Consider the following 16,645-nt stretch of genomic DNA (forward strand, 5'->3'; position numbering starts at 1 on the left):
TCAGGAATATTATGGCAAACTCAGTCAAATGTCTTCATAAATTCTATACATTCTATAGCTACTATAGGTCTTGGACCTAGTAACTGTATACAGCATCCACATGCTGATTCTCTTAATAAACATAAAATTGGCTCAAGGGTTACTGTTTTCTCTAGTATATCCTCACAAACCATCTTTTAATAAATACGTTCTAGTATATTGTCTGGAACTGAAATTGAGTTCACTGGTTATAATTTATGGCCATTTTATACCTGGAATGGCATTTGTATGTTATCCTCTTACTCTCTATGTGTTCTCAAAGATCACCAAGAGTAGCTCCACAATCCCATTCAAAGGTACTATCAGTCCCTGGGAATATAACTTATCTAGGTCAAGAGATCTGAACTAATTCAGAACAGATGGGTATTTTCTTATAATCCCTTTGCTCTTGTGAGTTTTGGTTCCTTCTCATCAATTTGAAAATTATATTGCTTACTTGAAGGCACTTTCATTCCTAACCTTATGCCTATTAATCACAGTTCTTGCCCAGATTCTGGCAAAATGCTTTATCTTCATTCTAAAGAAAACTCTTGCTAGGTGGAGCTCATCTGCAGCCTGATGTACAAAACAGAAACAGTATAAACTTCACAGCTACAAAAGCTATTAGAATGTTATTCTAATATTCTAAACAGCAATCAAGGCAGGGGCAGGTAGAGCAGAAATACATAAAGTAATACATTTTATAGAATAGGTATTCTAGAAGTTCAGCAAAGAATACCCAAAAAATGATATCATGAGCTAGAAAACAAGACAATCAAATTACAAAAGAATAAGTCCATAAGAAGAGTCTCCAGAATTCACCTAGTACGATCTAAATTACTGAATGATCTATGTTAGATAAGTATATTGAACAAAAGTTTTCAGTATTATTAACTTGTAAACAATTTTCCATAAGCAAAAATACAACAGAAAAAAAATGCAATAACACTTTCAAATTCTTAGTGTTTGTATGGGCTAATTACTTAGGATATTTCTGTGAAGCTTGAAAAATTATGAAATACTATAATTAGATTCCCACATGAAGTAAGTAAAAGTTATCTGTTTTTTGTGAAATATAATTTGTGCTTCACTCTTATAACTTGGCATTATGTCATCATTTTCTAAGTAAAATAATGACATGCTGTCGTTCTTTACAAAAGACCTATATCATGAGCAGGATATTTTTGCTTTCTACAAGACATGCTTTGGAGGAGGCATCAACAAATGCAGTATATTAAACAAATGTAGAGTCATTTAAAAATAAATTACAGGGGTGTCTGGGTAGACCAGTCAGTTAAGTATCTGACTCTTGATTTTGGTTCAGGTCATGGCTCATGGTTTGTGAGATCAAGCCCCATTTCTGCACTGTCAGTGCAAAGCCTGCTTGGGATTCTCTCTCTCCCTCTCTCTCTCTGTCCCTCCCCGACTTGCACTCTCTTTTTCTCTCCCAAATAAACATTTTTTAATAAAATTTTAAAAATTATAAGCTTCTCAAATGTGGTATTTGTACTTTTAAAATTATAGTTACAGTAACACCTTAGATTGTGAGTAACATGTTCTGCAAACAGGCAAACATTTCTAATAAATTTTAACTTGATAAACGAGTGATGTCTTACAATATGAGTAGTACGTGACACCGAACATCATATAATCACAACTGAGCCAATGGTTCTCTCTCTCTGTCACTGCAGGATTGCAGGTGATCATCTCCCATGCTCAGATGCTCAGTCTCAGGTCACACTGTTTGGCACAAACCAGTGATTTTTTTCAAAACGTTGGAAGGTGCCCACAACTGGCATCAGGGTATTTTTTGTTACTTCAAAGCACCTATGGAGAGTCTTTTGCTTTTCTACACAAGAATAAGCTTAGGAAGGCTTTGCTTCATTCTAGGTCAGGCTGTCTGCAGATGGAGACCCTTTCCTCTGTGGCCTTATTACCAGTTACATTAAACACAGTATATGACAAGAGTTTATTAATGCCATACTGTAGTCAACATCTGTGCCAGCGTATACAATGGCACCCCACGTAGAGAAAGGTTGAAAAGAAAGGTGGTAAGAAGGAGTTAATTGCAGTGGAAGTTAAGAAGGAAATCATCGAGAAGTATGAACAAGGTATGCAAGTGGCCAAAATTACAACATTTTGTAAGCAGTGTATGTCTACAGAGAAGAACATTTATTACAACATTTTGTAAGCATCTCGTCTACAGAGAAGAAAAAGGCAGAGGAATCCCTCACTTCAAATGAGATTAGGGAGATGTGTAAAATCTGGGAAATAGTGTAAAATTTTGTAGAAAAGCACCACTCAAATAAGGCTATAGCAGTGCAAGCAATGAAATTGTTCAATGACAATGCAATGTCACATTTCTGCAAAATCCTCGAAAGGAAGCAAGAGCAAGTGTCATTGGATAGGTTCCTTGTTAAAACTGCACAAAAAGAAAAAGATTCCATTGAGCCAATAGATAGCAGTGATTCCCTTAGTGATACTGGAAGTTGTCCTACACAATAACCCTCCTCTCTCTTGTCTCCCTCACACCAGCCATGAAGGTTTTCAAAGGTAAGTACAGGTTAATTTATTTTTCTTTATATTTTGTATTTTATTTATTATTTTGCATTATATTACCATACTGTAATCATTTTTATATGAATATTTTGGGGTTGCAGAATGAATCATCTGAGTTTCCATTATTTTTTATTGGGAAATTTGCTTTGATATACAAGTGCTTTGAATTACAAGCATGTTTCTGAAATGACTTGTGCTTGCAAACCAAGGTTTTACTGTATTTAATATAGAAGTGATGCAAGTTTTTTAAAAGGTTAAATTAGGCTTCAAATCCTTTTCAAAGCTCCTGTCTGTGCTTGAACTAGAAAAGGCACTCCAGTAACCTCCTGCAGCCCAGCTGAACTATTCTCTGCTCTAAAACTATTCCTCCTTTCTTCTCCCACCCATCCCATGCTTGTTGTACTTGGATAAGGAGGAAAGAAACAGATAAACTATTCTATAAAGGAGGAAAGAAACAGATAAACTATTCCATAACACAGTATAAAATGTGACCCCTTCTAAGAGGTTCTCCACTTAAAAAGATGCAAAGAGGGTCTAGCCAGTGAATTTCATTTGGTTTGGGAGAAACATTTTAAGACAGAACAGTGGACCTTTTGAATCACCAGTTATACAGGCCACCTGACCATTTCATAAGGCCATCAGGACCCTTCCTTATCAATAAGTCAATTTGCTATACAACCAATTTAAAGATCAATTTTGTATAGAACATCTACAAAAACCCCTATAGCAACATAGGAGCAATAGTGAAAAAGTGAGTGTTTTTTTCACCTATTATCAGGAATAAGGCAAGGATATATATTTATTCTCTCTGCTCATATTCATCATAATGCTGCAAGTTCTAGCCAGAGCAAGAAGGCAAGAAGTAAATGCCAAGAAAGAAAAGAAAAGAAAAGAAAAGAAAAGAAAAGAAAAGAAAAGAAAAGAAGGGAAGGAGGATGGAATGAAGGAAGGAAGGAAACTGTCCCTAATTTGAGCCGACATGGTTGCCTACATAGAAAATCCTGAAGAATCTACAATAAAACTCCTAGAACAAATAAGTTCAGCAAGGTCAATGATTGAAGATAAACATAAGAAAAACAATTGTATTTGTATACACTGCCAGTGAACACACGGACAGTGAAATTAAAAATACAACACCAATAATGATTGCTCAAAAAAATGAAATGCTTAGGCTTAAATCTAACAAAACATGTACAGTAGTTGTATGCTAAAAACTATAAAATGCTGATGAAAAAATCAAAGAAGATCTAAATAAACAGAGAGACATACTGAAGACTCAAAATATTAAAGATAGCAATTATCCCCAAATTTATAGGCTTAATGTAATTCTTATCAAAATTTCAGCAAGATTTTTTCTTAAGATATAGACAGGATTCTCAAATTTATATGGAAAGGCAAAGAAACTAGAAGAACCAGAACAATCTTAAAAAAAATAAAGTGGAAAGAATCATTTTATCTGATTTCAATACATACCGTATTGTTATAGTAATAAGACTGTGTGGTATTAACAAAGGGACAGACACAGAGATCAATGGAATAGAATAATGAACCCAGAAAAAGATCTGCATAAATATGCCAAATTGATTTTCTGCAATGATGCAAAAGCAATTCAGTGAAGGAAAGATTGTCTTTTCAATAAATGGTGCTGGAACAATTGGATACCCATAAGTTAAAAGGAAGAAGGGAAGGAGGGATGGAAGGAAGGAACTTAAACTAAACCTCATACCCTATATAAAATTAACTCAAAATGATTATGGACTTAAATGTAAAACATAAAAATATGATTTTAGAAGGAAAAAAAACCTAGGAGATTATCTTCAGGATTTTCTAGGCAAAGAGTTCTTATACTTGATACCAAAAGCATGATCCATAAATGGAAAAATTGATAAGTTGGATTTCATCAAAATGTGAAACTTGTGCTCTGAAAAGGACCCTGTGAAGAGGAGAAAAATACAAGCTACAGATTGGGAAAAAAATATTTACAAACCACATATCTGACAAAGGACTATTATCTAGATTACACAAAGAACTCTCAAAACTCAACAATTTAAGGAAATCCAATTAGAAAACACATGGTCAAGGGGCGCCTGGGTGGCTCAGTCAGTTAAGCGTCTGACTTGGGTTCAGGTCATGATCTCAACGGTTCATTAGCTTGAGCCCCCATCGGGCTCTGCTGTCAGAGCAGCCCTCTTCGGATCCTCTGTCTCTCTCTCTCTCTGCCCCTCCGCTGCTGGTGCCACACACACTTTCACAAACAACTGCGCTCTCTCTCACTCTCTCTCAAAAAATAAAATAAACACTAAAAAAATTTTTTTAACTAAAAGAAAGAAAACACATGGTCGAAAGACATGAAGAAACATTTCACCTAAGAGGATACAGATTCCAAATAAGCACATGAAAAGATACTCATTGTTAGCCATTAGGAAAATGCAAGTTAACACCAAAATGAGTTATCACATATACCTATCAGAAAAGCTAACATAAACACTAATGGCAACATCAAATTCTGGTAAAGATGCAGAGAAGCTAGCTCACTCATGCATCGCTGGCGAGAATGTAAAATGGGACAGCCCAAACTGGAAAAGTTTGACAGTGTCTTAAAAAACTAAACATGCAATGCAACTACTGTACAACCTAGCAATTGCACTCTTGGGCATTTATTCCAGGAAAATGAAAACATATGTTCGCATAAAAACATACACATGAACACTCACAGCAGCTTTATACATAATAGGCAAAAACTGGAAAAAAAACAGATGTCCCTCAATAGGTTAAACAAACTGTGCAGTACCTTTAGATTGTGGAATACCTCTCAGCAACAGAAAGAAATAAACTACTGATACATGCAACAACCTGAATAAAGCTCCAGAGAATTACACTGAGTGAAAAATCTAATCCCAAAGGGTTATATATTGCATTATTCAATTTAGATAACATCTTGAAATGATATAATTACTGGAGATCAATGGTTCCCAAGGGTCATGAATTGGGGATGGGAGGTGAGGTAATGGAGGTATGTGAAGAGGTAGGCTGAGGTAAATGCGACTATAAAAGGGAAACATGCGCAATTCTTGTTGTGATAGAACTGTTCTACATCCTGACTGTATCAATGTCAATATCCTGGTTGTGAGAGTGTAGTATGGTTTTGCCAGATGTTACCACTGGAGGCCATGGGGGAAGACGGGGAAGATGGGGAAGATGGGGAAGATGAGGAGGATGGGGAAGATGGGGAAGATGGGGAAGATGGGGAAGATGGGGAAGATGGGGAAGAAAAAGCTGGCATCTCTTAGTATGATTTCTTGCAACTTCATGTGAATCTACAATAATCTCGAAATAAGAAGTTTACTTGTAAAACAATAAAAATAAAAATAAATCAATCTGGGACTAAAATACAGAGATTAATCCATAAAGAAATTTTATTGAACAATGTTAAGAAATGTTGGCTTCAGACATAAATTATATATGACACACTTATGTTTATATAAATATGCTTCTAAAGTGTATTTCCTTCAATACCTATTTTTCCACTGGGAAACCTCACCTTAGTAGACTCCATGACCCTCTGTGGCCTGCCAACAGAAGTATTTTAGACTCAAAAAAAAAAAAAAAAAAAAAAAGAAAAGGATTTTGGACTACAAATTGACAACTGCAGATTTTTCAAGATTTTAGGTCACAATATTAACAGAATAGTTTCTCCAAAAATCACATAGCTTCCTATTCCTTTTGTCATTAGACTTTAAGACTAAAATTGCTTCAAAACACAACACACATACCCACGCCCACACATAAATATCACTACTTTTCCAGGATGCTAGTGCTAACATTTCTATGACCATATTCTCTTTGTTTTTCCTTTAACTCAACACAAAATCTGACCCTAGCCACAGTGGCCCAAAATGACCTGGAAAATTACGTTTATTTTTTCTGGCAATGACAATCTGTGCTTGGAAATATAAAACTGTTATTCTGAATAAATTTCAAAGTTCCAAAGTACTAAAATTACTTTACTGAAACAGGACGAAATGAGCTGTTACTGCTAGGGAAAGGGATTGTTATCCCAGAAAGAACAGTGTGCACTCCAGCCTGCACCACCACTTGTGTTTTGTAAAATAAACAACTCTGGTCTCTTTATTTTACTTTGTGTTCTGTGGTAATAAATATCTCCTGAAGCTAAAAATCCTATTACAAGTGTTCATTTTGTCACCATTTAAAAAAAAAAAACAAGAGATCAGTTTTACTTTTTGCAAAGTAACTAGTTTTTCCACAGTTTGTTGGAGTTGTTTTGACTTCTGCATATGTCCCCTGGTGAAAACAGCAAAAGGAAAGTTGTTGGTTGCTTTGTTTCTAAAAAGAGAACTCCGTATGTCTATAATATCAGTTGACATTCAGGAGGGGAATAAATATAGAATTATTACTTTGCTGATCTATAAGTACTGTTCAAGTTTTAAATCATGGCAATAAAGTCCTAAACTTAGAACAAGTTCATTCTGCTTCCAGAATGTTGGATGACAATTCTAGCAAAGCTGTTGGATATTGGAGGTCAGAGACAAGTAAGAGTTAGTTCAGTCTAGAGAGAGTAGATTCAGAGATATAGTCTAAGTACACACAGAAGTGAACTGTAGAGTCTAGCAGCAGACAAAGCGGGCAAGTGTGGTCCTGCTCTCCAGTACACAAGCCTGTTTTATATTTTCTGCCACTTAGGGATATGGAAGTCTGAGGCATGTCTGATGCTTGGTCAGAAACTGTGACAAAAAGCAAAAAGATTTAAGAATGAGAGTCAAAAGATTACTTTATTCTTTCTTCTCTAAGATTTCCTAAGAAATGAGACCAGGGGGAAGTAATTTAACATTAGGCTTCTAATCAGGCAATGGATTCTTTCAATATAACTGAATGTCATCAGCATTCTTCTCCCTACTTTCCCCACCACCTTTACTTTTTCTTGCAACTCTATTACTACCTGTTTTGCTATTAATAATAGAGTGTAATACACCTTCACATTCCTTACCATGTATCTTTCATGTGATTAATTGACCATCTATTTCCAGATCATACAGCAAAAGTATAGAAAGAAATAAACAAGAAAGGCTCACCTTCTCTTCTACACTAACTTTCCTTGCCTAGACACAGAAAAGAAAAAGAAAAAAGTAAAGAAAGAAACACAGCAGAAGCTTTTCTAGAAAGAAGAGCCACATAAGAACTAATATAAAAAGTTAACAGAAGAACAATTAAAAAAAAAAAAAAGCCTTTGAAAGACCTGTCACCACCTACTGACCTACACACCTCAGTTATTTGTTCATCCAATAGAGAAATGAGCACAATTTCAAAGTCATGTGGGAAAAATGATTTGTTTTCTTCATCTTAATAATGCAGTGGTTCTAATCTGAGGTATTCCTATTAGCATTATAAGCTATATACCTATTTAACATGATTCTGTATGAAATGATGTATGCAAGTTGACTAAATAGATATACTGCCTGATCAGTAAGCAATTTAACAAGTTACATAATGGACAATCTAGATGAATCAAACATAGGTAAGAAGTTGTGAAAAAGAAATAACTGACTTATTCTTGGACTGTGCTTTAATAGGCTGTGGCTACATGTACACATTTTTGTTGCTTTATAATCAAGCCCAAAACAGTGCCTAGCACATAATATGCACTTGATAAATATTTGTGGTATAAATGTATCTAACTTGAGTCTGAAAAAGTGCAGAGCTGCATTTTACATTCTAAACATTCAGCAGGACCAGGGCTACAATCAGCATAATTGTCCAGGGACTTAGGCAGCTGAGTCTTTCCTGATGTCCCTCCTCTGCACTGTATGGACAACTGTCTGCCATTCCTGCCTTGAGAATAGAACTGTAGATTCGTGAAAGGTTTGGTTTTTATCATTTTTAAACGATTTACTTATATAGCACCTTAAACATGAGAAAAAGGCATTTTACAATTCTCATAAAAATCTTGTCAAAATAAATACATACCTAACTTGGCCAGCTTTTTTTCACCAGTAAGTTTCTGTTACGTTGGCCTAGGATGCCCTATTCCCCGTCTGTATATAGAAATACTCAGCTTTCAAGGGCCAATCCCAATTCTGTCACCCACATAAAGCTCCTCCCTTGACCATCCTCCCCCACCTGTCCATATCAAAGAAGATACTACCTTATATGATATTTAAATCATATACTGTTTTTTACAGTTATTTTTAAAAAATTTTTAATGTTTATTTTTGAGAGACAAACAGACAGAATGTGAGCAGGGGAGGGGTAGTGAGAGAGGGAGACACAGAATCTGAAACAGGCTCCAGGCTCTGAACTGTCAGCACAGAGCCCAATGCGGGGCTCAAACTCACAGACCGTGAGATCATAACCTGAGCCGAAGTCGGACGCTCAACCCACTGAGCCACCCAGGCACCCGTGTTTTTTAGAGTTATTTTTTCATGTCATTATATATCCTCTTCCTTGGGATCTGCAGTATGGATATTGTTTCTTCCAGACTGTTTTGTTTTGTGTCTTTTAATCTCTACCATACCAGCTTAGTATTTGCAAGGAACTCAGTTGAGGGAGAGAGGAAGGATATTCCATGTCTTCAAACACATATAAGCACCATTTCTCAGATAAGCATAGCATAGTTAAGCTCTCTCTGTGCTTACTATCTCTTATGTCCAATTTAAAAGGCGAAGCAAATTAAATGCAATGGTTTAAAAGGTCTTTTTCTGGGCTTTTCCTTTCCAGTGCCTGCTAGGTTGCATTTTACATAAATCTGAAGGACATGCAGTAACATTAAGCATTAAGTTAAATCAATGGCATGATTAATGCTAACAGGCAGCCCAAAGCAACATGCACAAAGGATAAAAGCATATCTGAGGGATGACTACAATTTTTAATTAAAAAGTAACGGATTGGTGGCTAATTAAGAGTTGACTGTAGATTTACTGAAAACCCTCAATGATTAATGATAGTTAATGTTTGAGGTTTTAATTCACAATCTGTCAATCAGTTTCAAAGAGACGTTTTAAACATTATACTGTTAACAATGTATGCATTGCCAAACTAAATACAGGATAAATGCTTCTGCCTGAGGACAGATATGAACTCACAGGGAGGAGAGCAGGATAGAAACTGAAAAATTCTTAACCAGATTCAATGAGTTGATATATATGAAAGGGTTTAAAACAGTGCCTGGTACATGATAAGTGGGAAGAATTGAGGTGAAATTGAAACAGACCCTTATATGGAGAGAGACACAAAAATTTAGCATATCACAAAATGTTACAAACTAACTGTAGCTGCTATAATGTTTTACTACTAATTATTTGCTACTAATTATTTGTTTTTGCAAATAGGGGGATCGCTTAAAATTTTAAACAGACCCGTTTATTTCCATTTTTCAAGCAAGTTTTTTTTTTTTCTGAAAAGCTGCCAAAAAAATATATATCTAACTATAGTATTTGGACATTCCTGAGGCCCTCTTTTCACAAGAGCTCCACAAACAGCTGGTCAAATACTGTGCTGAAATTATAGATGTCTTCCTTCACAGGTCAAACATTCTTTGCACTGAATTGAATTCTACAATCTGGCCATTATGATTGTTCCCCTTACACTCTATGAATTAATTGCAGATCCCCTGGCCAAAATAAATACAAAACCTCTGAAATCACTCCCCCAGGTTTTATTACTATCTACCTTTTTTTTTATATATAAATTTTTTAAATGTTTTTCATTTATATTTGAGACAGAGAGAGAGAGAGAGCATGAGCAGGGGAGGGGCAGAGAGAGGGGGAGATATTACTATCTACCTTAAAATGCTCTCAATGTTATGCTTTAATAACACAATATAATACCATACCTTTTGGATTTCTTCAGGTAACGCGTGCATGGGGATGTGACGATCCATAATTTCTCAAAATATGCAGAGGGAGTTCTGAAGTAAGATAATCTAAAAACATTGATGGCAATGGTCAGAATTGAAATTATGAATAAAATTCAAATTAAAAGCTATAAATTCTTGGAGTAATGAGAGATAAATGGTGATAACTTTTAACAGTTATTTCATCAACTCAGTATTAAAAGGTACAACTGGACCTTTTCAATTAGCTATTACGCCAATAGAACAGGAAAGATAACAGATGACTAAGTCAGAAATATTTTCTTCCTTTAGAACTTTATAGTCTAATTGTAATTTCTCTGGTGGTTTATTACTAATTACTTGTTTTGCAAATACAGAATAAATGTTAATTTTTTTTAATTGTTGTTAATGTTCATTTATTTTTGAGAGAGACAGAGTGTGAGTGTAGGAGGGGCAGAGAAAGGAGACACAGAATCCAAAGCAGGCTCCAAGTTGTCAGCCCAGAGCCTGACGCCGGGTTTGAACTCACCAACCGTGAGATCATGACCTGAGCTGAAGTTGGACACTTAACCGACTGAGCCTCCCAGGCACCCCTAAATGTCACTTAAAATTTTAAACAGACTCATTTATTTCTGTTTTCTTTTTTTAAAGGGTTTTTTCCAAAAAGCTAATAGAAAAATATCTAGGGGCGCCTGGGTGGCCCAGTCAGTTAAGTGGCCGACTTCGGCTCAGGGCATGATCTCGCAGTCCATGAGTTCGAGCCCCGCGTCGGGCTCTGTGCTGACCGCTCAGAGCCTGGAGCCTGTTTCGGATTCTGTGTCTCCCTCCCTCTGACCCTCCCCTGTTCGTGCTCTGTCTCTCCGTGTCTCAAAAATAAATAAAACGGTAAAAAAAAAGAAAAGAAAAGAAAAATATCTAAATATAGTATTTTAGTTCAGCAGATAAGAAAAACAATTGTGACACGAATGCTGGTTTAAAGGATGAAGTACAAAAAATATTTAGAGTTATCAGATTAAATATGATATGCAGACACTGAAAAGTCATGAAACTATGAGACGTGCTAATTTTACTCAAGATGAACATTTATATAATTTTATGCAGATATTTTACCTAAATAAATTTTCATTTCTAATATAACAATTCAACATAAAATCCTATTACTACTTTCATAAAACCACACAAGATGAATGGAAGGAACACTTTTGGTTCTTTTTTAAGTTTATTTATTTATTTTGAGAGAGAGAGAGAGAGAGAGTATGAGAACGGGGAAGGGGCAGAGAGAGAGGGAGGGAGAGAAAATCCCAAGTAGGCTTCGCACGGTCAGTGTGGAGCCTAATGCGGGGCTCAAACTCAAGAACCAGGAGATCATGACCTGAGCTGAAATCAAGAGTCAGAAACCAACTGAGCCACCCAGGTGCCCCTGGTTTTGTTTGTTTGTTTGTTTGTTTTTTTATCTTTCCCAAATATGGAGAAAGAATACACAGTCCAGTTTCATGAGAGATGCTTATATATTCATCTAAGGACTTGAGGGGCAGAAAGGAGGCAGCAGAGAGGATACAGGCACAATTCCACAGCAATGAAGAAAGTCTGAGGGCTGGGAGTGGTAGACTAGGAACAACCAAGGAGTTCAGCAAAGAAAGATGTCTTATCTTTCTGGTGGGAGTGGTGAATTAGGGAAGGCTTCCTGAAGCTGTTTGCTTTTGATCAGAGCAGGATTTTGACACAAAGATAGACTAAAGAGGCACAGTACTCTATCAGAGACAGCAACTCAGGCACAGCGAGGTGTCAGGGAAATTGTAGTTAACAAAAGTTCCTGGAGCGGCAGTTTTTTGGTTTTTTTTTTTAAGTCGTGCAACCATTGGTGGAAAGGAAATTCCCCATCCCCTTGTGTTAGCACAAAGCCTGTTGTTTTAATGAGCTGCTGTTTAGAACAAATAACTAATGAGCTGTCTTCCCATATAAACATAATATGTATGTTTGGTAAAGTTAACTAGAGTTAACTATGGGCGTAAAGTTAACTGCCATAGCTAACATAGGCCCACACAGTCAAGTACATAATAATCTGACGTTTGGCAGACTGTGATATGGCAAGAGCTCGTTATTCACAGAAGGCTCATTATTCTCTCTTCTGCCATTTTACAATGGACTTACCATCAGTAAATAAGATGGCATTATCTTAATTAAACTCTACTGGGAGTACAATTTTTCCTAAAATTGCCAACTAAATCTCCTTTTTAAATTCCACCCATAAAATCATTTGAGAGCATGGATCTAGTGACAGCATAAACAAAGGACCAGTGGAACATATTTGTTTAGTACCTTCTTTATCTGTAAAGGTATTCCAACTTTGGGTCCTTCTTATATAGCAAGTAGGAAAATTTGGCAGGTTCTGATTGAAGAAAATACTGCCAACCCAGAAAATCTCTCTACAATGCAGAAAGAAAACAATTTTATTATTGAGTAAGCATTTAACTAGACTGTGATGCACATCAGAGCCAATCTGCTAACGAGACTACAAAGACAGAAAGCTCACTTTTTTATATATACAGCCATGTAGATACAATCCAATACATATACGTTCTCAAGAGAAAAGGTAACTCGTCCTCAACACAGTGGGCTACACACTTTCATAGTTCGTTTGCAATTCACCTAGTGATTGAAGTAGCTATCTGCACTGGTTAATTGCGATTGTTCTAAGGAATACAAATCCCTGTGATAGAATCCGTGGTTTCTAAAGGAAGGAGTCGAGGGAGAAAGTACCAAAGGTGATAAGGAAATAGGGACGCCGTCTTCCTTGATGTTTACATTTTAAAGAGATGGTTCCCACGTCCTCAAGAAAAACATTCTGGGTCTTTAAAAAGATTTGCATACGTATTAAAGGAATAGAGGCATTCACAAATTTACGGAATTTCTCAAGGAAAGAAAAAAGTCTTTCACCCACGGCAACACGTAGGTGGAAAAATTTTTAATTTTTTTACTTTACTCTTACATTATTTTGTATGTTTTATCAAACTAGTTTCTTTTATCCTTTCACATTACATACATGTAGACTGCCCTTCAGCGAGAAGCGCGGTGAAACTGGCAGCAGCCACGTATTTGTGGACCTGCTCTCTTAACAGGATCGTGAAGAAGATGTCGAAAATACAAAAACGTCCTTGACTGTTCACTTCCGATTCCCTTCCCTCACAGCAGTGTCACGCTGGGCCATTAACTCACGTCCAGCTTTCAGGCCCTTCCGTAAAGAACTATTCCCCTGGCGTGAATCACCCGCAAATGAGCAGATCAGCGTCAGGTGAAACGGAGTTCACGCTCTAAGACATTCCTGAAGAGGCGGGATTTTCCAAATAGAAACCAACTGCAAGGCCAGCCAAAACTGCTTGGATGGGTTTTGAAACCCGTCCCTTCCTAACCCCGCTCCCTCGGGACCTGCTGTGGCAGGAAGAGGAGGAGGAGGGTGCGGGGGTGAGGCCGAGCGGCGCTCTCAGAGGGAGTAGAGGACTGGCGGGCTGGCGGAAGCTGTGCCGGGGCCGCAGAGAGGGGCGGAAGGGACGCTCGGAAGCCCTAGCCCCTCGCCGCGGCGCCTCGTCTCAGCTTTCCTGCCCTCTCCCCCGGTGCCAGCACGCCTCCGCTCCGGAACTGCGTCCCGGGGGGCTGGGTAGGCGGGGGACTCAAGGAAGTCATTCATTGTCTCTCACCTAGACCTCGACTCCGAGTGCGAACGGCTTTCCCGGTCTCCCGGGAGACCGTGCTACACGTCTGCCCGACGTCAGGGCGCGGTGACGTCACGGCCCACGCCCCTCGCCAACTCGGAGAGGTCTCCCTTGCCCCGCCCTGGGCCACACGCGCCGGGCGGAAGCGGGAAAGCTGGCGGTGGGGTTGAGAGGAAAAGGCTTGTTTTTATGCTGAGCGCTGTGTGAGAGAAGGGAGGGTCGCAAAGGGCAAGGCAGAGGAGGGCGGGCTGGAGTCGCGGTAGAGGCTGCTGGGAAGGAGGGAGATGTTCCTAGCCCCAAGACTAGATTAGAGAGAGAGACACTGCCTGCGGTGGAGGCCCAAGTCCGTGTACCTCTGACCCCAGGCTCTAGAGCCCGTGTGGCGGAGACAGCAGTGGGCAATCATTGTTCTTGAGCGGAAAGAAGAGAAGCCTGTAGAGGTCATGGGTGTAAAGGGAAGCGCTGGGCATTGCAGCGAAGGCAATTGAGAAGGCGTTAAAATTTTCATTCTAGCCCCAAAGTAGTCAAGATGTAAGGCTTAGTTCAGAAGGTATCTTCAGACCGCCTACTCACAAGTTGTTTATTTATAGAAGGCTGGTCACGTTTGCAAGTGACTTACTTTCCTTCCTTCATAAAGCAAGTATTTACTGACATACTATTAAGAGATGAGCACTGCATACCAGAATGGGGTGATGCTCTGTAACTAACCCAGGTAGGGGCAGCTATTGGTATGATTTTCAAGTGACTCATTAATAACCCCAATCTCTCCTGAATACATGAAGTCAAAAATGCAGCTCTGGGGCGACTGGGTGGCTCAGTCGGTTAAAGCGCCAACTCTTCATTTGGGCTCAGGTCATGATATCACCGTCATGGGATCAAGCCCCACCTGGGGCTCTGTGCTGAGGGTGGAGCCTCCTTGAGATTCTCTCGCTCTCTCTCTCTCTCTCTCCCCCCCCCTTTCTCCTTGCCCCTCCCCTGCTTGTGCATGTGCTCTCTCTCAAAATAAATAAACATTAAAAAAAGAAAAGAAATTGCAGCTCTGATACGAAAAAATATCAATGGCTTACCAGCAGGGAAAGAAACTTGTTACCATTGAATGAAGTACAAAGAAAATTAATTAAAACCTATAGATTTAGAGGTGATCGAATGATGCAGAGCAGTGCTGAAACAGTAGTCAAACTGCTGATGATAGCTGTTTGTTAATGAAAATGACAGGACGAAGTACTGACCACTCCTAAAAGCCTTGTCCTCAAAGCACTGAAAGTCTTGGAGATAGATGTACCCTGTACCTGTACCCTAGCTGATATTTTGCCTGCCTGCCAACGACTTTCAGTTTCCACCGCTCAAAGAGCATTTTTCTTCATCTGAGAAAGATAAACAATAATTAGAGGATTGAAGAGAGGATTAGGAGAGGGGAGCCAATGAAGTGGTCAGGGACAGCATGCTTATGAGAAGCATAAAGAACTTTCAGAACTATTCACGTTCAGTATGTTTCTTTGAGGGACAATGAAAATAGGACTGTTCTTAACAATGGGGAGTTTAGACATAGGTCACACACACAAAAAAGCAGTTCATCTCGATCGACTGAGTGCTTTATCTGGAACAGAAATTGCACATCTAAAGCAAGATGATTCTTAGTCTAGTTTGGCTAGTAGTATGACTATTAGCATTAATATTTATTATTTAGTGTATATAAGGAAAGGAAACACTTCAAGGATAGGAGAAAATACTGCAGAAAGGCTGTTAATTCATTCTGAGTTAATTTCATCTGTCCTTAGTCATCTCTACATTGGCCTTGAGACCGATTTTCCTTCCACCATAAATGTCCACACCATAAATGTCCCTTAGACCTGCACTGCCCAATAAGATAGCCACATGTGACTGTACAATTTAGTTAAAACAAAATAAAAAATTCCATTCCTTTATTGCACTAGCCACAGTTGAAGTTCTCAGTAGTCACATGTTGCCACGGCATCACACAGCCCATATATAGAACATTCTCCTCATCAGAGAAAATTCTACTGAACAGTTGCAGGCCCAGTAAGAATTTCAAGGATAAAGAGCATTGATAGATTGCGAGGAATAGCTTTTGTTAAAATGTAGCAGTGAAAGGTGTTATTCCTGAGGACCACAGCACAGATGAAGAGTTGTGACAGGGTGTTATGAAATAGATTTTTTAAAAAAGTAATCCTATAAACCTTCTCCCCGGGTTCTTGTGTGTTTATTCTTGGCTGTTCATGATCTCAATCTCTCCTTCTCTCCCTCCCTCTCTCTGGGCTCTTTCCTTGTCTTTTTTGTTTTTCCACTACTCTAACTCGCCCCATTATTGGCCATACTGGAACTTATATAGAATTTAAAATGTTCCCATCATTGGCCATATTGAATAAAGTTTTGTGTTATTCAGTTATTAAATTTAATTTTTTTTTCCTTTAGAGAAAGAGAAAGCATGGGAGAGGGGCAGAGGGGGAGAGAGAGAGAGAGAGAGAGAGAGAGAGAGAGAGAGAGAGAGAGA

The 16,645-nt window shown here is 38.2% G+C and overlaps 1 protein-coding gene across 7 annotated transcripts in view; it reads right to left on the reverse strand.

Annotated features, from left to right (window-relative positions):
* Window positions 1-14,194, reverse strand: part of LEKR1 (leucine, glutamate and lysine rich 1) — a 184,141-nt gene extending 169,947 nt beyond the window's left edge. For 3 of the 7 annotated variants that reach the window (XM_049628653.1, XM_049628654.1, XM_049628648.1), the window contains exons 1-2: window positions 13,467-14,108; window positions 10,424-10,513 (exon numbers count right to left, since the gene is read on the reverse strand). In XM_049628653.1, the coding sequence (XP_049484610.1) occupies window positions 10,424-10,471 (48 nt within the window). In that variant the 5' untranslated portion in view covers window positions 10,472-10,513; window positions 13,467-14,108. The other 4 variants (XM_049628651.1, XM_049628649.1, XM_049628650.1 and 1 more) reach the window with 4 other exon arrangements.
* Window positions 14,195-16,645: the final 2,451 nt, after the last annotated feature.

This window comes from Panthera uncia, chromosome C2, assembly GCF_023721935.1.
Source record: "Panthera uncia isolate 11264 chromosome C2, Puncia_PCG_1.0, whole genome shotgun sequence".
Lineage (NCBI taxonomy): Eukaryota > Metazoa > Chordata > Mammalia > Carnivora > Felidae > Panthera > Panthera uncia.